Source organism: Bufo gargarizans, chromosome 2 (genome assembly GCF_014858855.1).
Source record: "Bufo gargarizans isolate SCDJY-AF-19 chromosome 2, ASM1485885v1, whole genome shotgun sequence".
Lineage (NCBI taxonomy): Eukaryota > Metazoa > Chordata > Amphibia > Anura > Bufonidae > Bufo > Bufo gargarizans.
Genome location: NC_058081.1, coordinates 172798161 through 172820052, shown reverse-complemented (window position 1 = coordinate 172820052; position 21892 = coordinate 172798161). Strand labels below are relative to the sequence as shown.

At 43.1% G+C, this 21892-nt stretch overlaps 1 protein-coding gene across 3 annotated transcripts in view; it reads left to right on the top strand.

Annotated features, from left to right (window-relative positions):
* Positions 1-15707, top strand: part of SLTM (SAFB like transcription modulator) — a 45605-nt gene extending 29898 nt beyond the window's left edge. For all 3 annotated transcript variants that reach the window (XM_044279707.1, XM_044279705.1, XM_044279706.1), the window contains 13 exons: positions 944-1053; positions 3364-3513; positions 3619-3725; positions 3816-3973; positions 5259-5350; positions 5769-5932; positions 8737-8917; positions 9703-9827; positions 11103-11255; positions 11345-11626; positions 13693-13834; positions 14437-14585; positions 14727-15707. In XM_044279707.1, coding sequence (XP_044135642.1) covers positions 944-1053; positions 3364-3513; positions 3619-3725; positions 3816-3973; positions 5259-5350; positions 5769-5932; positions 8737-8917; positions 9703-9827; positions 11103-11255; positions 11345-11626; positions 13693-13834; positions 14437-14585; positions 14727-14829 — 1916 coding nt within the window. In that variant the 3' untranslated portion in view covers positions 14830-15707. The remainder of the gene's footprint in view (positions 1-943; positions 1054-3363; positions 3514-3618; positions 3726-3815; positions 3974-5258; positions 5351-5768; positions 5933-8736; positions 8918-9702; positions 9828-11102; positions 11256-11344; positions 11627-13692; positions 13835-14436; positions 14586-14726) is intronic.
* Positions 15708-21892: the final 6185 nt, after the last annotated feature.

Sequence of the window (21892 nt, the reverse complement as noted above, 5' to 3'; positions counted from 1 at the left end):
ATATTTTCCCAGTTGCACTGGTGAAGATACAGGCCCCAGGCCTTCTTAATTCATATCTCACCATTCCGAGTCCTAGCATATCAAATGTGACAACTCCAGGACGCTCGGAAGGTGAGATCCTTCTTTTAAGAAGATGGTGAGTTGATACGCCTTGTCTAGTGTCCATGCGATGCCCCCATCATACCAGATGCGATGAGCTGGATTTTGGGGACATCTGCACCCTCCTGAACAAGTTATGAAGGATTACAAATTATTCATTCTCTGGTTAGGAAGCCCCCTGCTGACAAAAGGTGCCAGAGTCTGCAGTCTCCTGTCCCAGGTGTGACCAGCAAACTGGCCCATCCTGGTTAGCATCTCTGTGCTAACTACCTCCCGGGACATTAGAGATTATCGGGCAGAAAATCTGCCCATCTAATATAACCTTAAGGACTCGTTCAGACGGCTGTATGCTGTCTGCAAAAATGCCTTCTGTATTTTTGCGTATCCATAGACTTCAATGGGGCGACATCCTGATTTTCACTGAAAAGTATAGGACATGTTTTATTTGTTGTGTGGAGCCGAGGAACAGAAGAAAAGGGCCCCATAGCAGTGAATAGGTCTGCATCTGATACGTAATTTTGCGGATTAAATGCGCCAAGCAACATACGGCTGTCGGGATGCGCCCTAACTCCTAGTTTTAGCAACCTAATTATCAGTCGGACCCCAGCTGATACCTTTCATGTCACTTGACATGTCAAAAGTTTGTACAAAGAGCGTTTAAGTGTATTTGGAAAGTCATATAAAATAGTGGACAAAATAGGCTGAGGATACTTTAGACGCCACGATGTCCATTATATTTTTTTTATTAAATCTGTTACACTATAAACATCAGTCGCAGATTTATGGCTTGCATGTTTTGGAAGTGCTTCCATACTCATGTCATGCTATGTGTGTTTTCTTAAAGGAAGTATTAGTAGCACAAGTGGAAGCTCAGTGAGAAACCTGTGGGTAAGCGGACTGTCATCGAATACAAAGGCTGCTGATTTGAAAAATCTTTTTGGGAAATATGGAAAGGTAAGACGTTTTCTGATTTATGGGTGGATGTAATTGTTTGTTTTGGAAATTTTTCTTGCTTAACATGCGGATTGCGGATCCATTGAAGTCAGTGGGTCCGCTTCTTGGTTTGGGGTGCACTCAGCCGGTATTCATGTTTTGAAGATCCACAGTTTGCAGTCCGTAGAACTGACATGGTATTTTGAATGCACCCCAACATGAACATCTAGATCTCTGCCATCTTTCTCGGCCTGTGACATCACATGGCCTTTCTGCAGCTTGCTTACCTTCAAGTGAATAGGATTGAGCTGCAATAGCAAGTACATCTGCTGTACACTGTGTGGTGCTGTGCTTGCTGCACTGTGCTAACACAGCACGTTGCGGGTAGGAGGCCTAATAGCATCAGCACAGTCTTGGGTGGTTGTTGCAGACTACCATGTCACCCTATGCCCCAGAAGGTTAAGCAGTAGAAATAAAAATGAAAATCAAATTTTTCTTTTTTTGTCACTTTATCCCCCCCAAAATTGATTTTACCAGGTTTGGGGCTATAGAGATAGACATGCACGTCTAGATCGCCGCTAGCATGTCCGCAATATGTGTCCTATAGGGCTGTGTGGTTTTAATTTCTTTAAAAAAGGATTTTATAGATATGTAAATGAGTGTTGAATGTGTCCAAGGGGCTGTACGAATCTTACTTGTGCCCAGCCACACCCACCTGTGAAGGAGCCCAGCACCGCCTATGTCGCCTCCTTTCATTAACGATAGATAGCCGTAATCTCGCGATGCGCGAGCTCGTGCATGCGCAGTGCCGGTAGTGTTCCTTCCCTGTGCTGGCATCAGCCTCAGGGAAAGAACTGTGCATGCGCGAGCTCGCGCATCGTGAGATTACGGCTATCGTTAATGAAAGGAGGAGACCTAGGTGGTGCTGGGCTCCTTCACAGGCGGGCGTGGCTGGCCACAAGTAAGGTTCGTACAGCCCCTTGGACACATTCAGCACTCATTTACATATCTTTTTTTAAAGATATTAAAACCACACAGCCCTATAGGACACATATTGCGGATATGCTAGCGGCGATCCAGCTGTGCATGTTTGTATCTCTATAGCCTCAAACCTGGTGACAGAATCCCTTTTAAGTGTTGAGTCATGTGTACCCCAAAATGGTACCAAGAAAAACTATTTCACCCAGTAAAAAAAAAGCCCTCAGAGCTCAGTAAATGGAAATATAAAAAGTTATGGCTGTCAGAAATTAGTGATGCAAAGAGTTCTTTTTTTTTTTTTTTTTTTTTTTTTTTTTTTAAGGGGTTTTACTCTTTTGAAAATAAACAAAATAAAAACTCTTAGTAAAAATGTTAAAAGCTTGAATTTTTTTTTCCTCATTTCACCCTACAAAGAATTTTCCCCCTTTTTTCCAACACTAGCTATTGTAAAGTAAACGGTGCCATTAAAATAATGCAACTTGTCCCTCAAAACAATGCAATTCTAATGCAGCACTTTCTATTACATAGATGCTGGTTGCTTTTCTTTTGTGAGACAGTATTTGGCTTCCTCTACTCTTTAATTCGCTTGTAGTATTAATTTCAGCAACTAATATACTTTGTGTTTCCATTTATCTTCATTTTCACAGTATGGCGGTAGATGTATACGTTGTTCTCTACATCAGGTGGCTTATCCACAACACCCTAGTGAATTATACAAGCTCAGCTGATCCAAGTGTGCATGTTTGAGGAGATGAAAGTAGCCACTGGGCATTATTAGTGTTCAGCAGCTACCTTGTTTATATATCCTTTAACTTTTTGTTTAATAAAAGTACAGAAGAGCCACTTTTGTTTAAGGGAACCTGTCATTAACTTTATGCTGCCCATACTAACAGCAGAATAAAGTAGAGACAGGTGAGTTGATTTCAGCGGTCTGTCATTTATAAGTTAAAAGTGGTTGCCGAGAACCAACATCACAATCATTGCAGTCTGGGCCTGGAAAAGAGTCCCGGCCACCTGAGAAGAGTCCTGGGTATTCATGAATTCCTGCTCTCCTGCCCTCCTGCTGATGACTGACAGTCTTCTACCTAGCTTTCTCCCTTTATCTCTAGGAGAGAACTGCTAATAATCAGCAGATGGGCGAGGAGATTAGGAATAACCATGACTCTTCTCAGGTAGATGTGACTCTTTACAAGGCCTGGGCTGCAATGGTTATGATGCCAGTTCTCCGCAACCACTTCTAGCTCTTGAGTGACACACCGCTGAAATCAGCATTTGTCACTAATTTATGCTCCGTGAGGTCAGCAGAAAGTTGATGACCATCTGATTCTTATTTTTATGTTTTTATCTTTTCAGGTTTTAAGTGCAAAGGTAGTTACCAATGCAAGGAGTCCAGGGGCAAAATGCTATGGGATTGTCAGTATGTCATGTAGTGCTGATGTTTCCAGATGTATCTCTCACCTCCACCGCACAGAATTGCATGGCCAGCAGATATCTGTGGAAAAGGTATACATTATTTTCCCCCTTCCTAATTGTACATTGAGTTGCTCTCCCTTCCCTATAAGATTTGTATGTATCTTTATTTATTTTTTGGTTTTTATTTTCGTCCAGTGGAAGAATGATCCTTCAAAAAGAGAGCAGAAGAAGGAAGGTGATGAGAAAAGTGGGTCTGGCAGAACGTCTGAGAGAAGATCTTCTGGAGGGGACAGAAGAAGCAAGTAAGAATCACACATGTACTTCTGGTATGAAATATTTCTCTACTTGTCCAATATATGACACTAAAATGGCTACTTTTGATCCCGCTGAAGGAGTCAAAGTTCTTCTAAGAAAGAGGACAAAAGATCTGACAAGCCTGAAAAAAAAGATAGCAAAGATGTCAAGAAGGATGGCAAAAATGAGAGTGATACTGGAGCTGGAAGTTCTCACCATGACAATGCAGACAAGAACGAAGAAAGGAAGCGGCCAGGTAAGAAGAGCCTCAAATGTGCGGAATGGAACGATCTATGTTTAACCCGCTGGTTAACCATGTTGTGTGATATGCCTGTGTAATGACTTTTAGCACTATAGTATTTCGCTGCAATCCTTCAAGTAAATGCTCCCCTTAGAAAATCCCTTTTATGCTAAATGGTTCCAACTTTCTTCGCTCACAGAGGAGGTACTTATCTCGCATCCCAACACCCCCCGGCGTCGCTTTTCCTACCGGCACGGCCGCCGCTGCTTCTCCCTGTTGCCCAGATGAAAACATTCGGTGGCAGGCGGGAGACAGCCAATAGCGGGCTGCGACGGGAACCGACTTCCTTAGCGTCACCTGCAATGCTAGGGAGGCTCGTCCCCGTTGCGGCCTGCTATTGGCTGCCCTGCCCGTCGCAGTATGTTTTTTCATCTGTGCGACAGGGAGATGCAGCAGCTGTTGCAGGTATGGGGAGCGAGGTAAGTACAACCGCTATGGGGGACATTATAGATCTTGGATAACCCCATTAAAGCGCAGTACTCTAAGCTTTTCCATCCTGCAGAATTCAGTAGTGTACATTAAACGGGAGACATAAATGTGATGTGAACTGTTAGCGGTATACACCAAAACAAGACTGCTGAGTCCAGTGATTAGATGGGCATATTATTGCTCCAGTAAAGAAAGATCTTGAGGATCTTGGGATTAAACAGGCGAGTATTGGTGGTTTTTATGCCATTTCTTCCCTCTGACCAATATTTTTGTGATAATTCAGCTAATCTCTACAGTTTACAGCACTTACTAATAGATTTGTACTTTCCAAGATGTGGTGTTTCCCTGATGTAATATGGCCACAGACCCTGCTGCCTCTGACCCTAATCAACGACTCTTGCATTATTTGCCAATTTCTCAGCACTTTAAACCCTGAGAATACAAAGCATTACTGCTCGTGACATTTCCTCCTTGGTGCAGAGCACCCCCAGAATGACACCTATCTTTATCACCCATGAATTGGAGGTAGATGGTTTATGCAGAGTGACAGGAAATGAGGTATAATGGAAAGTATATAGTTTTTAGGCTTGGTGCCAGAAGATCAGGAAATTTTAAGCAAATCAATGAACATGAGTCTAATGAGAACAGGGAGTGAGTGTGTGTGTTGTATATTTTATTTGGAAGTATTAGGATGATAACTTTGAATTGGTAAAGAGTGCTGGGCAAAAATAACTTTATATTAGGATGTGACTATTCAGTTTTATTTTACTGAAGTTCAATATTTTTCGTTAATTTTTTTTTAAAATTGTAGGTAAAAGCCCAGGACAAATGGTGGTGATAGACCAGACAAAAGGGGATTTGAGCAACATGAGACCGGAAATGAGAAGAGGAAGATTTGAAAAGGTAAAATTAACAGCTGCTTTCTTAAGTGCTTTATTGACCATAAAGAGCAAATCTCTACTAATGCTCAAATGGCATGGCGGTTGTGGTGGCTTTTCCGCAGGAGAGCTACGTTCTTAAAATATGCAGCAAAACAGGTGAGATTTTGCTAAATCTCAGCCACATTTTGCAACAGAATCTACTCATATCTTGACCTGCAGTGTGGATTTGAAGTCCTCAGCGTGTCATCCTATACTGTGTATTTCCTTTATAGATTTCACAAATCTGCACCAGAGTACGCATGTGAAAAATTAGATTTTGTTCACCTAAAAACATCCCTTGTGGCCGTGCCCAAAGTCTCGATCTGGCTGACAGACCCCTTTAAAGTGTTAAATTATTCTATGGGCAGCCAGTTTACTTGTTTAATTTGTATTTATTTTAGCCAAGACCAAGGGAAAGATTTATCCCAAACAAGATGAAATTCCATGAGTTCCGGGATAAAAAGGAAATTATGACATTTCAGAAAATGAAAGCCCAAAGACTCAGAGAAAACGTTGAACGTTTGGAGAGGTTACAGCGATACCACAGAGCGGTGGAACTGCGAAGGTAATGGGCACAAGAAACCTATGATTTCAATCATGTAACGCTGTCTAGCAATGGTCATTAGATGGGGAAATAAATGGAATACTCTGGATACTGGTGTGGGCTTTATGTAAATCCTCTTTCTCACGAATGTGTGCGCTCCGTAACCGTATGCACGGGTGCGGACCCATTCACTTCAATGGGTCCGCAAATCTGGAGATGCGGAATGGTGTGCAACGGAACCCTTCATGTCCTATCTCTTTGCGGAACGAGAGGACTGCCCAACGGTCGCTGTCTGTGCATTACGGACCGCAGCACGGCAATGGGGCACACACGTACGTGTGCAGGTGGCCTAAGGCATAGTCTCCATTTTTCTACAGTAATGCCCCCTGGCACCACGTGTCAGTCGGACATAAGTAGCCATAGAGGGTATTAATAAGTGAGTTAGGTCATGCTCAGAAAAGCATGGCCATCTAGAATTTAGGCTTATTGCACACGGACGTGTGTGCTCCGTGGGCGTATTGCGGATCCGCAATACACGGGCAATGTTCTGTGTGCATTCCGCCTCCCAGATGCTGACCTATTCACTTCAAAGGGTCTGGAGGTGCGGAACGGAACCCTATGGAAGCACTACGGAGTGCTTCCGTGGGGTTTCGTCTTGCGTCCATTCCGCAAAAAAGATAGAACATATCCTAACTTTTTGCAGAACGGCCGAATCGCGGACCCATTAAAGTGAATGGGTCCGCTGCGGCTGCCCCACAGTGGGTGTTCGTGCATTGCAGGCCGCTGCACTGCCACGGGGTGTGCAAGAGGCCTTACGAATTTCTCACTTTTTTGAATTGGTGATTTGTCCCTGGCCATTTTATTTAATTACTCATAAAGCAACAATTCTTATATATAGAATAGTTAGGCTGAAAAAATACGAGTCCATGAAGTTCAACCAAGGCATAGGTGGGGATGGCTATTTTTTATTTTATTTTTTTAAAGCAAAATGAGAACCATGTTATTTACTTTTAATTCAGTTAACACCTTCACTGCTGTGACCACAACCTGAGGTGACTTTCCACATCTCCCCCCCCCCCCCCCCCCCCCCCCCGATTGAGGCAGTGCTCCCTTGTCTTTTGATATTTTACATGGAACATCTCATTCTGGTGCATGTTTTCTTCGAACTGTCTTGCGCCATTCTTGACTTTTTTCAGTTTATGAATGAATTGACAAGTGGGTTTTACCATACCCTCTTGTAAAAGTGTCCTTACACAGTCTAACACGGACAGCGCTAATTGGATAATGTCTATCGTAGGAGGACTCCCAGCCAAGCATAGGAACAGGACAGAGCTATAAAAAAATATGCTCCGACATTGTTATGGATCTGTAAAGATCTAGGTGATGTCATCTGATTGTCACCTGATTGGTTAGGCTGAACACCCATATGCTTCTTCAGACCTTTTCACTTTGTGTGAAAATTAGTTTTCACCATTATTATGAACTCAATGCTTATAATGACCAAGTGAAAACAGAATGATGGTAATCTTCGCTAATTTATTCGAAAGGAAAATCTCTAATTGACATAAGTATTCTGACCCTTTAGTCCAGAACTTTGTTGTAGCCCCTTTGGCAGCGATTACAGCCCCTAGACCTTTTGGGTATGATGCCACAAGGTTTGCACTCTTGAGTTGTCCCTTAGCCACTTCTGTGTTGTCTTGGCTGTGTGCTTAGGATCATTGTCTTGTCGGATGTAAACTTTTGGGCCAGTCTGAGGTCAGGTTTTCTTTAAAAATATCTGTACTTTGCTTGATTCAGCTTTCCTTCAACCCTGACCTGTTTCTCAGTCCCAGCTGATAAAATACATCCCACAGCATTATGCTGACCCACCATACTTTACTGAAGGATTGGGCAGGTGATGAGCAGTGCCTGGTTTTCTGCCAACCTGTTTCTTAGAACAGAGGCCAAAAAGTTCAATCTTGGGTTCATCAGATTAGAGAATCTTGTTTCTCGCAGTCCTTTTTTGTAAACTAAAGCAATGCCTTCATACTACTTTTTGGCCACTCTGCTATGAAGCCCTGATTGGTAGAGTCCTGCCATAATTACTAAATGAAAGAAGTTTGGAACAACAAGGTCTAGAGCTCGCCGCCCCACCAAAGTAATCGGGGGAGAACAGCCTTAAGCCTCTTGCACACAAGTATTTTTTTTTTCCTTCTAGTTTTTGCATTGCGTATACGGAACCATTCATTTCAATGGATCTGCCATAAAAAAAAAAAACTGAATGTACTTTGTATGCCTTCCGTATTTCCGTTCCGTTCAAATATGGAACATGTCCTATTACTGTCCGCATAACGTGTAAGGATAGTATTGTTCTATCAGGGGCCAGCTGTTCTATTCCTCAAAAAACTGAATGCACCCGGACGTCATCCGTATTCTTTGCCGACTGCAAAATACTGAAAAAGCCAAAGAGGCCTTGTTGAGAGGAAAAAGCTAATGGTCACTTGTTGAGCTCCAAAGATTCTGTGTGCGGATGGAAGAAGCTTCCAGTAGGTCAACCATCCTGGGTGCTCTCTAGAGCAAAGTTTCAAGTGTTAAAGCAAAGGGTATTAATACTTATGTCCAGGCGAGATTTTCTTTCAGATTGTGTTTTTTGTTTTTCTGCTTTTTTGGAACAAGGCCGCATCATAAGAATGTGTAAGTCTGAAGACCTTCCAAATGCATTGTAGTACTTTGTCAGTTAGTGGTGTTTGTAGCATACCTAACAAAATGGGCAGACCCAGCCTTTCTGTTCTTGTGACAAGTGTATTTAGGTTGTGTATTCATTCTTATTTTTTTTGTGTTTTTAGACGGAGAGAGATGGCTGAAAGGGAGCGCCGTGAGAGAGAGCGGATGCGAATAATGAGAGAGCGGGAAGAACTAGACCGCTTACAGAGGGAGCGGGAGAGATTAGAGATAGAAAGACAAAAGTTGGAGCGTGAAAGAATGGAGCGTGAACGTCTGGAAAGGGAGCGTATGCGTATTGAACAGGTAAGCAAATAAGTCTGTACCCAGCAGATCTTACAAATGTTCATTCTTTCATTAAATTATTTTGCAAGAACATAAAAGCACGTCTGTATAGTCATTATTAAATATATAATTTAAAATTAACTAAGGATGCAGCACTGTGTAATCAAGGCGTGCCAGAGATTATTACTCTGATCAGGGGTCCAAATAATATAGTCTATTAAAATTGCACCACAACCAGATCATGTCAGAGTTCTGGGGACGAGAGTCTGCCTGCACTGGGAGAGTATTCTAAGCATGTTCTATGGTCAGTGCAGAGGTCATTGTCAAAGCTTATATATTCTTTCTTTGTACAATCACCTATTGTGGATAGTGGATCCTGATTGATCTATACACAGAGGTGATAACTCCTTATCACAGGCAGGATTAGAATACAGTATGTAACTGCAGTAAAGTGATCTGCATAGACCAAAAATTGGGGCCAATTAAATTAGGGAGGGAGCTACCAACTGTTAACCTCTGCTCTTCCATACCATGGTCTGTACGGTCAGCGGTATGGAAAGGGTTAAACGGCTGACATCACAGCACAGATGTCAGCAGTTTATACCAGAGTGTCAGCAATGTGCTAACACTGGTATATACCCACTGGCCACCAATGATTATTCAAGAGGAGGCAGGCAATGATCGGAACAACACATGACGTACCGGTGCGTCATGTCCTTAAGGGGTTAAAGAAAAGGGGGGGGGGGAGAATCACTATAGAAATTTGGGATGTACTGTTTACTATGCGCAACTTAATTGCTTTGCAGGAACGACGCAAAGAAGCTGAGCGCATTGCACGAGAGAGAGAAGAGCTACGACGTCAGCAAGAACAGCTTCGCTTTGAGCAAGAGAAAAGAAACCCTTTGAAGCGTCCACGAGATGTTGACCATAGGTACTATTTTTATACATTTAATGATTTGGGTTTTCCATTTTGTGCGTATAACACAGAGCTTCCTAAGGCTACTGTCTCACTAGCGTTTTGGCTTTCCGTTTGTGAGATCCATCATGGGCTCTCACAAGCGGTCCAAAACAGATCAGTTTTGCCCTAATGCATTCTGAATGGAAAAGGATCCGCTCAGAATACATCAGTTTGCCTTCGATCAGTCTCCATTCCGCTCTGGAGGCAGACACCAAAACGCTGCCTGCAGCATTTTGCTGTCCGCTTGACTAAACTGAGCGAAACTGATCCGTCCTGGCACACAATGTAAGTCAATGGGGACGGATACGTTTTCGCTGACACAATCTGGCACAATAGAAAACTGATCCGTCTTTCATTGACTTTTAATAGAGTTCATGACGGATCCGTCTTGGCTATGTTACAGATAATACAAACGGATCCGTTTAGCACGGATAGATGCGGTTATATTATTGTATCGGGTTGGTTTTTGCAGATCAATGATCTGCCCAGAACGCGAGTGAAGGTTGCCTAAGGCTGGGTTCACACCTGAGCGTTGCGCAAACGAGCGTTTTACGCGTGTTTTTGTCGCGCATTTTTATGCGTGTTTTTTGTAATAGTAAACGCACGTTTGACGCGTCCTATGGCCACAAACGCGCGTCAAAACGCCCCAAAGAAGCTCAAGTACTTGTTTGAGCATCGGGCGTTTTACAGCGCGATCGTACGCGCTGTAAAACGCCCAGGTGAGAACCATTCCCATAGGGAAGCATTGGTTTTCATGTGTTGAGCGTTTTACAGCGCGTTTGAACGCGCTGTAAAACGCTCAGGTGTGAACCCAGCCTAAGGGTTTAGACTAGGTTTCAGCTCTCTAGGACCTAAGATATTCAAGAAAAAAAATTACACAATCACATGACCTGTATAAGCCAGTAGAAGTTTGTAGGTCCTTCGTTCTTAGCCTTTCTGTCACATGACATCTATTGGCTAATAGAAGCTTGCAGGTCCTTTATTCTTAGCCTCAGTGATGTACAGTTTTACACCAGATTTACATAACCCAACCATTTTTCATCTTTATGGGGCACTGTGGATGTCACTATCCAAACAATAAATAGACCTGTGCAAAGCCAGGTCATTCTGCTAGTGTGTGGGTCTCTGAGTCTATAGAAGGGTATGTTTGTGAGATACATGCAGATAGTGTGTGTGTGTGTATGTTAATGTTTGTATGCTGGTATCTGTACTGGTAATCTACATACGGCTGTTTCTTTCCTCCCATAGAAGAGATAGCTACTGGGGTGAGGGCAAGAAAATGAATGTGGATACTGATTCACGCTTTGGTCAAGGATCTGATTACAGTCGACAACAGACCAGATTCAATGACTTTGATCTTCGAGAACGGGGTCGGTATTCAGAGGGTTCATCTTTTGAAAGGTAATAATTCAAAGTGTTTAGTAATTTTCTTCTACATAATATTATTGTTTTTACCTATGTTGAACTTCTGTTAAATAATTTTTTTTTAGACGTGACCGCTTTGTGAACCAGGGAGATAAGAAGAACTTTAACAAGGGTTTTAACGATTCAAGGAGAAATGATCCAGGACCGCCACGAAATGAGCCACGAGACACTGACCGGCGAGATCGGGATGAACGAAGGCCAGTAGGTATTGACAGACCAGGCGCAAACAGAGCTGAGGTCCAAGGCCCAGATAGAAGACTCAGTAATCCGGATATGCAGCATGGACAACCAGCACGGTCGTCAAACTGGAAAGATGGAGGAATGGGAACAGATAAACGGGAAGCAAGGTACTTCAGATCTCAACTTAAAAAATCATTCATATATGTAGTTTTAAAGGGACTCTGTCACCACTTTCTAACCCCCACTTTTAAAACTATAGTTCTGTCCATGGAGCCCCTGTGATTTCAATGGTGTTGTTATATGCGAAATCCGCAGGCTCATTTTGATAAAAAAAACTTTTATCTAACCTGTCAGTCATGAGGATAAGGTGCCCAGGGCGTTTCTCCCGGTCTGAACATGCCGCCGCCGCCGCCGTTGGTGGCCAGCTCCTCCTCTGATCCTTTCAGCGCCGCCTGAATGTGAAGAAATACGCCTCCGGCTCTCCCTCAGTCCCCCCTCCTTTTCTAAAATTTCACGCGTGCGCACAGGCCTGTGCCTGATGCGCCCGTGCAGACTTTTCGATTCAGCCTCATTGAGCGAAGTGCGCATGCGCACTTCGCTCAACCTCCCGATAACGCGAACACTGCCGCACGCGCGGGATCTTAGAAAAGAAGGAGGGGGGACTGAGGGAGAGCCGGAGGCGTATTTCTTGACATTCAGGCGGCGCAAATTCAAGGCAGAGGAGGAGCTGGGCACCAACGGCGGCGGCGGCTGGCGGCATGTTCAGACCAGGAGAAACGCCCTGGGCACCTTATCCTCATGACTGACAGGTTAGATAAAAGTTTTTTTTATCAAAACGAGCCTGCGGATTTCGCGTATAACAACACCATTGAAAACACAGGGGCTCCATGGACAGAACTATAGTTTTAAAAGTGGGGGTTAGAAAGTGGTGACAGAGTCCCTTTAATCACCATGTTACTTTGGGAAAATTGTCAACTACCTGTATAATTATGCAGAAGAGAGGCCCTTTAATGGTGTCCTAAGCTTTTTTAATAATATAGGTCTTATTAGGTTAGGTTTACTAAGTTTTTAGGTCTCTTCATCAAGCATGGTGTAAGACCGTATCTGAGGACTCACCTGTTTATACACAAAAGGATGTAGGGACAGTGTGGTAAATGAGAAGTGATGTGAAACTGCAGTCAGTATGGAGCAGTTCATAGATAGAAGTGAGAAAGTACTGTGAGTAGGGCTGCAGTAAACGAATATTTTTGTAATCGAGTATTCTATCGATTATATTTCTCGATTCATCGAGTAATCTAATAAGAAAAAGCTACTTAAAATAACGTATGTAATTAGGTATGTATAAAGTTATTGGTTTGAAGGGGTTAATAACTTTATACATGCCTAATGCCAAGGTGCTTCCATTAACCCCTCCAAACCAATAACTTTATACATGCCCATTGGGTTTGGAGGGGTTATTGAAAGCACCTTGGCATTAGGCATGTATAAAGTTATTGGTTTGAAGAGGTTAATGAAAGCACCTTGGAGGTGCCTTCATTAACCCCTCTCTAAACCAATAACTTTATACATGCCAAGGTGGTGCTTGCAGCCTCCATTAACCACTCTCTCTCCATTTGCCTCCCCCAGCCTCTAATCTGCTTGCCCCCAGCCTCTGATCTGCTTGATGATGGGGGGGAGGAGGAGGACCCTGTGGGATATGGCCGGCACAGTCATTGGTAGCGCAGTGGCCACAGTCCCTCCCCTCCTCCTCCTACTCTGTCCTCATTGGTCTTCAGCGGCAGCCGCGCACAGTGGGGAGGGAGAGACTCCCTCCGCCTCCTCAGCTGTGCCGGCCGGCTCAGTCCTGCCTCTCTGGCCTCCGGAGGACACGGAAGCGGTGAGTGAGACGCTTAATTTCACTCCCGCTCCGTGATCACGTGATCTAAACGATTCCTCGATGCAGGGAAACTGCATCAATGAATTTTTTGACTTGATTTAATCGAGTTATTCGAATAATCGTTTCAGCCCTACCTGTGAGATATAATCCATGGTTGTGATACCCCCACCAGGTCTGAGTGCTGCATAATGCAATTGATATAGAAGGACGTGAATCCATGACAGTCCTTCCTGTTCTGAGTTTGTCAAAGATTCAGACCCTCCTGACAGGGAATACACACAAGATTATGATACAAAGATTTTCTACTCCTCCTTTAAAAATGCGCTTTTTTTTTTTTTTTTTCCTTTAATTCAACAGACCTGACCGACCTGGGCGAGATGCTCCTGGTCATCCTGCCAGAGGTGGGCATGGGCATGGCAATCGTGGTGGTAAATCCGGTTATAGTGGCAGAGATGATGATCGAGGTGTAATTGTAGGAGACCGTGGAAGTGGTGGACAAGTCAGTATTTTATGCATTTTTCAGGCGTAACCCTTAGTGTAAAATGGCGGTGTCTAGATCCAGATTACTTTCCATTCTAGTAATTCTAGTATAACTACCTCAAAATGACTTTCTAAATACAGTGGCTAAATGGCTTTTTTTTTTTATTAAAAGGGGGAGGGGGGAATGGAAAAAACTATTAGTAAATTGTGTACCACAAAATGGTTCTATTACAGTATGCAACAAAAAGCCTTCATACCACTATAATAGCATAATGATTATGGCTCCTTCATATGTGGTAAGGAATTAATGTCTCTAAAAGGCCAAACTGGGCTGGTCCTTAAGGGGTTGAAGGGAGCAGCTAACTGTTCCCATTTATATTTGGGTAAGTCATGGACATATATTTGTACACAACTTTTCCAACGCAGCAAGCCTAAATGTGAGGCACTGTACATTGCTATGACATTCACTCTTCTACAGCAGTAGACAAATTGTGCCGTTAGAGTTCTGGCTATTACTTTTTAGTGAAACATATAACCAAAGAGGCCCCACAGAGCTTCCTGCAAGAGAGGTTTGAGGCGACAATTATTTCCTTCATTCAAGTATTAATGTTTGCATTATAGCATTACAACGAAGGAAGAAATATTGGCCCTGGCCGTGACAATGCTGGGCCAGGAAAGGAATGGCATGGTCCCAGCACACAAGGCAGTGGATATGATGGCAGAAGGATGCCAGATAATCGAAGTGGAGGCATGATGCCATCAAATTCTAGGTATGTTGCTCGTACTTCATCTGTATAGCTATAACTGACACCAAAATTCAGTCTTCTACAAAGTTCACTCATATTCAGATTTTAAGTGCATTAGTAGTTTTAAATCATCTTAATGTTTTTTTCACCTTTTGACCTTTCCAGTAATTCTGCAATCAACAGAGTTGTGCCGATGCCCGGATCTGTTCCCCGAGGAAGTGGTTCTGGATTCAAGCCCTTTAAGGGAGCACCTCCTCGTAGATATTAAGACGTGTTTCAGGATAACTTATTCATTTATTATATACCTTACTACATTTGACAGGGCTTTAATACATTGTCCCGTGTTTTGATTTAGTTTTATCACGGAGGATTTTCATTGGTTGATTTAACGTATTGTAAACAATCTGTAAAATCCTCCTTATCCAATAACATCCGTACTTCAAACAGTCCAGCACCGACTGTCAAGGAGCCTGTCATTTTGCTTCATGAGGTAAAAATGAAAGACACAATTTATGTGGTTATATTAGTCAGTGGGGCCAATTTTAGCTAAATGCACCAGAATCCGTTCTCAGTTTGCGCCGAAAATATGCTCATGTCTTGTGCCAGATTTATCATACAACATGAGCCACTTTGATAAATTTGACGCGTGTAGTCTAGTTCTGTCTAAATTTAAAACCACATTAATAAATCTGTCCCAATGTGTACTGGTTGTATAGCTGTACCTATAACTTAAGGTTGCACTTCATGAAGCGAACAGTCGACCATTGATGTTTCGGTCTTGATATGTGATCAGTATATTGATTGAGGGTATGGAAACCAAACTAAGTATAAATTGATCTAAGCAATATTCTAAAAAGAAAGCTGTATGTATGGCACACTTTCTATTAGACTTTGTTTCCATTTCCAGATTGTAGTATATATTTTTTTTTTTTTTTTTTTTATACACGCTTTGGAAACCTGATGTAGACGTCCCTGAGCATTGTATAGTATTATTTTTCTTTTATTTGCTCTTACTCTGGATACAGTGTTGTATTTGTGAATTCAGGCTACAGAATTGGTGTACTTAGTTTTTTTTTTTTTTTCTCCTCCTTTGATGTCTTGTTCACTTTTAGGTGGTGAAAATAAACAGCTTTGTTTTTTGTTTTATGAGTTTGTTTCTTATTTAACTTCTCAATATCTAGCTTAGCATTGACCTGCTTCAATTCTAAGCTATAGTGTAGGATAAATTTAGCCATGAAGGGGACAATTCTGAATGGCAGTAAGTATACCGATTTGTATACAATTTGCCACATGAACATCAAAATTGTTTGGAATAGAAAAGTACTGAGCAATGATGCATGATGAGATGACTAAGACTCTGTTTACATAAAAACACACAACTGGTTGTAACACATCAACCAGGGTGCATCCAGCCCTGCTATGTTAGTCCAGTTCTCCAGTAAGGCAACAGCACCCAGACTTATATAAAAAAAATCTTCCTGGTTTATTTTTACCTCTCTACTTGGGAGGCTCAGTACAGAGCTGAAATAAAGGAAAGGGGGGGGGTTAGAGATTCTTGGTGCTCTTGTCTTACTGAAGCATAAAGCTCTGTTTACATCTTGTTTTGAGCCTACAAGCCACTTTTGTATATTCTTGGTACATAGAGGCCTATGTTAATATACCATTGCTTTTGATAGTTGTTTGTTGGGTCTGTCATAGAAAAGTCACAGCATAACTTGTAACCATCCACTCAATGGGAGAGAGGTATGTGATCATGGTGGCCCAACCACTGGTTCCCTCACCAGTCATGGAATGGGGATCCTTGAGTGAATGGTATGACTGTATAGATACTCATGGTGGAACAACTCCTCATTTACGGTCCTATGTGCTTTAACCGCTACAGGACCGCCGTACGCAGGATTGCGGCCTGCCGGCGGCCCTGCTCTTCTGGGTGGACGCATATACGCGTCCTCCCGCGAGAGCCGAGATTTCCTGTGAACGCGCGCGCTCACAGGAACGGAAGGTAAGCGAGTGGATCTCCCAATTTTATTTATTTTTTAACCCCTAACAGGTATATTAGACGCTGTTTTGATAAAAGCGTCTAATATACCTGCTACCTGGTCCTCTGGTGGTCTCTTTTGTTTGGATCAACCACCAGAGGACTCAGGCAGCTCACTAAAGTAGCACCAAACGCCACTACACTACACCCCCCCCCCCCCCCCCCACCTTTGTCACTTATTAACCCTTTATGAACCACTGATCACTTCATACAGACTCCCTGATCCACCCCCCTGTCATTGATCACCCCCCTGTAAGGCTCTATTCAGACGTCCGTATGATTTTTACGGATCCACTGATACATGGATCGGATCCGCAAAATGCATACGGACGTCTGAATGGAGCCTTACAGGGGGGTGATCACCCATATAGACTTCCTGATCACTTCATCAGTGAAGTATCAGTGAATACCTTAGGGTGTCTACTTTCCGAAATGGGGTCATTTGTGGGGGTTTTCTACTGTCTGGGCATTGTAGAACCTCAGGAATCATGACAGGTGCTCAGAAAGTCAGAGCTGCTTCAAAAAGCGGAAATTCACATTTTTGTACCATAGTTTGTAAATGCTATAACTTTTACCCAAACCATTTTTTTTTTTTACCCAAACATTATTTTTTTTATCAAAGACATGTAGAACAATAAATTTAGTGAAAAATTTATATATGGATGTCGTTTTTTTTGCAAAATTTTACAACTGAAAGTGAAAAATGTCTTTTTTTTTTGCAAAAAAATCGTGAAATTTTGATTACAAAAAATGTCAGCAGCAATGAAATACCACCAAATGAAAGCTCTATTGGTGAGAAGAAAAGGAGGTAAAATTCATTTGGGTGGTAAGTTGTATGACCGAGCGATAAACGGTGAAAGGAGTGTAGTGCAGAAGTGTAAAAAGTGGCCTGGTCATTAAGGGGGTTTCAGCTAGCGGGGTTGAAGTGGTTAAAGAGAACCTGTCACCATGATTTTGGACTATTATCTGCAGTAATGCATGATTAGTTGTTTAAGTCCAGATCACTATTTTCATATGTCCTCCCACTGCGCTCAGAGCTGTGCTGAAATAGATTGTTGGGACTTCCATGCATGCGCACAGGCATCCTCTCCAATATTTGGCATGGTACAGTAGTCTAGACTATGTATTTCACTACAGCTTTGAGGGAAGACCTTGTGGGAAGGGAGGGTAGTTGGAAAACAAATATATATTTCTGGACTCTGTATGTGCAGTACTACTCTTAATTACTGCAGATAAGTGCAAGAGCATTGTGACAGATTCCCTTTATTGGTTCAAGCTGTTACTGTCCTGTGGCATTGTATGTCACGGTAAGCAGCTGATTAGGATGAACTGCTCTAATAACATGGGCCCCAACACTGAGAGAATGGTGGTCTTTGCTGTTTAAATACCATATAGGTGGTTAGAAATGGTTCAGTCTGGGGGTGTGGCCTGGTCAGCTGCACATCTTAGCGCTCCCGCCTGGCACTGACAACATCCTGCGACCGGAGGCCTGTGGACACCGCACAGCGGGTGAGGAAGTAGTCTGCCTCCCTGCCCGAATGACTACAGCTGGCCAGAGGGAGGAGGAGATCAAGGAGGGCTCGGGCTTGTCGGCGGCTAAACATGGTGCTGTGGGCAGAGCGGTGGATGCCGAGTCCCACCTGGAGAAATTCACCCCCCCCCAATAATATGCCAGCAGAGGCTGAAAATGGGAAACATGGGTGGTGCAAAGATGGTGCTGCAAGCATGGTGGAGGCAGGCTTGAGAGATGAAGGCCTGGCAGGTCTGCTGGCACTCTACCAGCAGCAAAGCCTGCCACAGATGATCAGTGTGAACCCACCCTTAAAGACAGTTTGGGCTCCCATGAGGAGTGGCTATCATACGCCTATGACATGCTCCTTTATGTAGGAGATGTAGAGCGTTCCCTCCAACTGGTGATGAGCCATGTTGCGGCATTCGGCAAGTGGTCGGGTCTGCATATTAATTGGAGCAAATTGGTAATTCTGCCACCCTCAGTTGGATAGGTCGCTGATCCCGCTGCAGATAGTGGACAGCTTTAAATAGGGGTGACTATCACGCCAAGGGTTACAGATTACGTTAAGGTCAATATAGACCCCCCTGATTGGTAAATTTGCAGAAAAGGTGCTGACCTGGTCTAAACTTCCTATGTCTGTAGTGGGACGCTGCAATTTGATTAAAATGATCCTTATGCCTCAATTGTTGTATGTTCTCCACAACTCCCCTGTTTGGATTACCCAGAGAGTGTTTTACAAAATTCAGGGTCTCTTTCACTCCCTTATTTGGAAAAAAAAAGGATGCCTAGGATCAGATTATAAACTTTCCAGAAAAGCAAGGATGAGGGAGTACTTGCTGTTCTGAGCCCATGGCACTATTTTATAGCTGCGCAGTTGCAGCACTTGAAAGGCTGGGGACAGGTTAAGGGCGTCGGACTGTTGGCAAGGATAATATCTTTCTTATCGGGACATGATGGCCCCTTCCATATGGTGGAAATTGAAAAGATACAGGGAGTTGGAGATACTCCCACGCTATCTCTAATTCACAAAGTCTGGTCAAAATTTAAGGCTGTACTTGGTCTCACATGATTTCATGGGTGTACCCCCTTGTGGCAAAATCCACACCTGCCCGAAATGTTCCGATTTGGAGGGTTTCTCCACATGGGAAAAGAGGGGTGTTCACTGCCTGCAGCACATACAGGATGGAGGCATCTTGAAGACCTTTGCCTGTTTGAAGGAGGAATTTAACCTCCCAAACAGCGTTTTACCAGTATTTACAGCTGAGACATGCGTATCGGGCACAATTTCCAGGAAGTGGATTCGTTTCATCTACCCCATTCTTAATGCAACAATTATTGAGCCCTGGGAGCACAAAAGGGGGGATTTCATTACTATATCGCCAATTGCATGGGGGGGGGGGGCTACTCCTGGTGGATCCCTTCCAGTTAAAGACAAATGGGAAAGAGATCTGGGTGCTATCTCCCAAGAGCAATGGAATGATACCTTAGCCTTAATACCCAGCCTGACTCTTAATGAAGCGCAGCGCCTGTCTCAGCTCTATCTATTACATAGTCTATAGGACCCCTGCCTTCCTATATAAAATTGGTCTTTGCCCTAACTCCTGCTGCGGGGCTGAGAATGCCTCTCTTATACATATGTTCTGGGATTGATCTAAGTTAGGTACATACTGGATGGATATTGCCAGGATTATCAGAGAAGTTACCCAAATGGATGTTCGTGGAGACCCTAGGTTCTGTCTTCTGGGACTGCTAGAAGTTTGAACGGGATACTAACTTATCTATATGTATGCAGAGAATGCTGTTCCAGGCCCAAATAGTAATAGCTAAACACTGGACCGATCATGACCTGCCCACCTCTCGGGAATACCTTAATAGAATGAACACCATCCTAAGATATGAAAGGGGAATATACTTCAAAAGGAAGTGTCCCAATAAGTTTCTATTTGTCAGGGCTGGTTAAGTGCTCCGGGTCTTGTGTCATGGACCCTCGCTACGGAATGCATAAGAGACCAAATTTCTGGGACTGCGACTGCAGTAGGTTGGCTTGGTATAATGGGAACGCTGGGCATCATGGCTGTGCACTAGTAGCACTTTCCACTGCGAAACACAACACCGAAGAGATGCTGCTTTTGTAGGGCTCGGTTGTCTCACAGGTTTGAAATGCTTGAGGGTGGTGGGGAGTTTGGTTTAATGATTGGGTTTTATTATGATGTATGTACGCCCTGGATACATTGTGATTAATGTGTACTCCTTGGAAATAATAAGCTGACACAACAACATTGTATTTATATTTAAAAAAGGGCACTAATTTATTTTATTATACATGCCATTGGATGCTGAATTATACTGTATGTGTCGTTGATTTAAAAAAAGAAATAGTTCAGTCTCACACTACCGGTGCATGTTTAAGGCATCTACTTGGACATATAAGGTGTAGAAAGAGCTTTATTGACGTAATTAGTATTGCCACACTCCTACTGACCCCTAAAATTCTCCTGCATAGTGGATACATAAAAAAAAAAAAAAAAGTAAAAAATGGCTGCTGTTCTTTTGCCTCCGTAAGAATGCGTAAAAAGTGAAGAAATATACCCTAAAAAGGTACTAATAGGAACAAAGTCATCTGGCAAAACGAGTTATTGTCCTCCATTGGGGATAAAATAAAAAATTTCATCTTTGCAGTGACACAAACACTATTTTCAAAAATATATACATTGTGCAAAAATAGAAAAGCATTATAAAAAAAAAAAAGCCCAAATTTAATATTGGTATAATAAACTGCACACTGTGAAAACAAAACCCAAAACAGCCGTCAAAGTCCTAAAATACAATTGAGAATGTATCATGCCTTTACACTCTGGAATTCTGGCATCTTAAAGGGGTTGTCCGGGTTCAGAGCTGAACCTGGACATACCCATAATTTCACCCAGGCAGCCCTGCACACAAACTGTATTTTGATTCCGTATATGGAACCATTTATTTCAATGGGTCCGCAAAAGATGTGGACGGCACTCTGTGTGCTGTCCGCATCCGTTGCTCCGTTCAGTGGCCCTGCAAAAATTGAGGCATGTCCTATTGTCCGTTTTGCGGACAATAGGCATTTCTATAATGGGCCTCCTGTTCCGCAAATTGCGGAAGGCACACGGGCGGCAGTCCGTTTTTTGTGGACCGCAAAAAATGGCACGGTTGTGTGCAGGGCAAGGGCTCTTTTGTTTACAATAACAAACTGCTGGGCGGAAGCTTCCGCCTGGCAGTGTGTTCGGTGACATCAACGGCTCTGATGGACGTGCTTTAGAACTCCCATAGCAGTTTTACTGGCTAGGGTAGCGCTAAAGCCTGCCCATCAGTGACCTCACCGGGCTTCCTGGCAGCCCCATGGAGAGTCTGGTTTGTCACCAGAACGCCTGAAAATGGCTTTGCCCTGCGCGATTTAGCACAGGGCAAAGGAGATGCTCAAGTCAGGGGGGCTGCCTGGGTGAAAAATTGATGTATGTCCGGGTTCAGCTCTGAACCTTGCATTTTACACTACCCAATCCAGATTTAAAAAGTAGGTTGAGAAGTGGACATGGTAAGCTGTTAAATTTCAATTGTCATTTATGTCTGGGCCTTTTAAAAAACAAAACAAAAAAAAATTGAAGTCATGCCAGTAGAGGAGTGTGTGGGGAAAACTGGAAGAGCATTTCTAGACAAGTGTTTAAAGGGAATGTGTCACCAGAATATGACCTATTTAAATCATATTTTTGACATTTTTAAAGAATTTTTGTTGTTTTTTAATTTTCCATG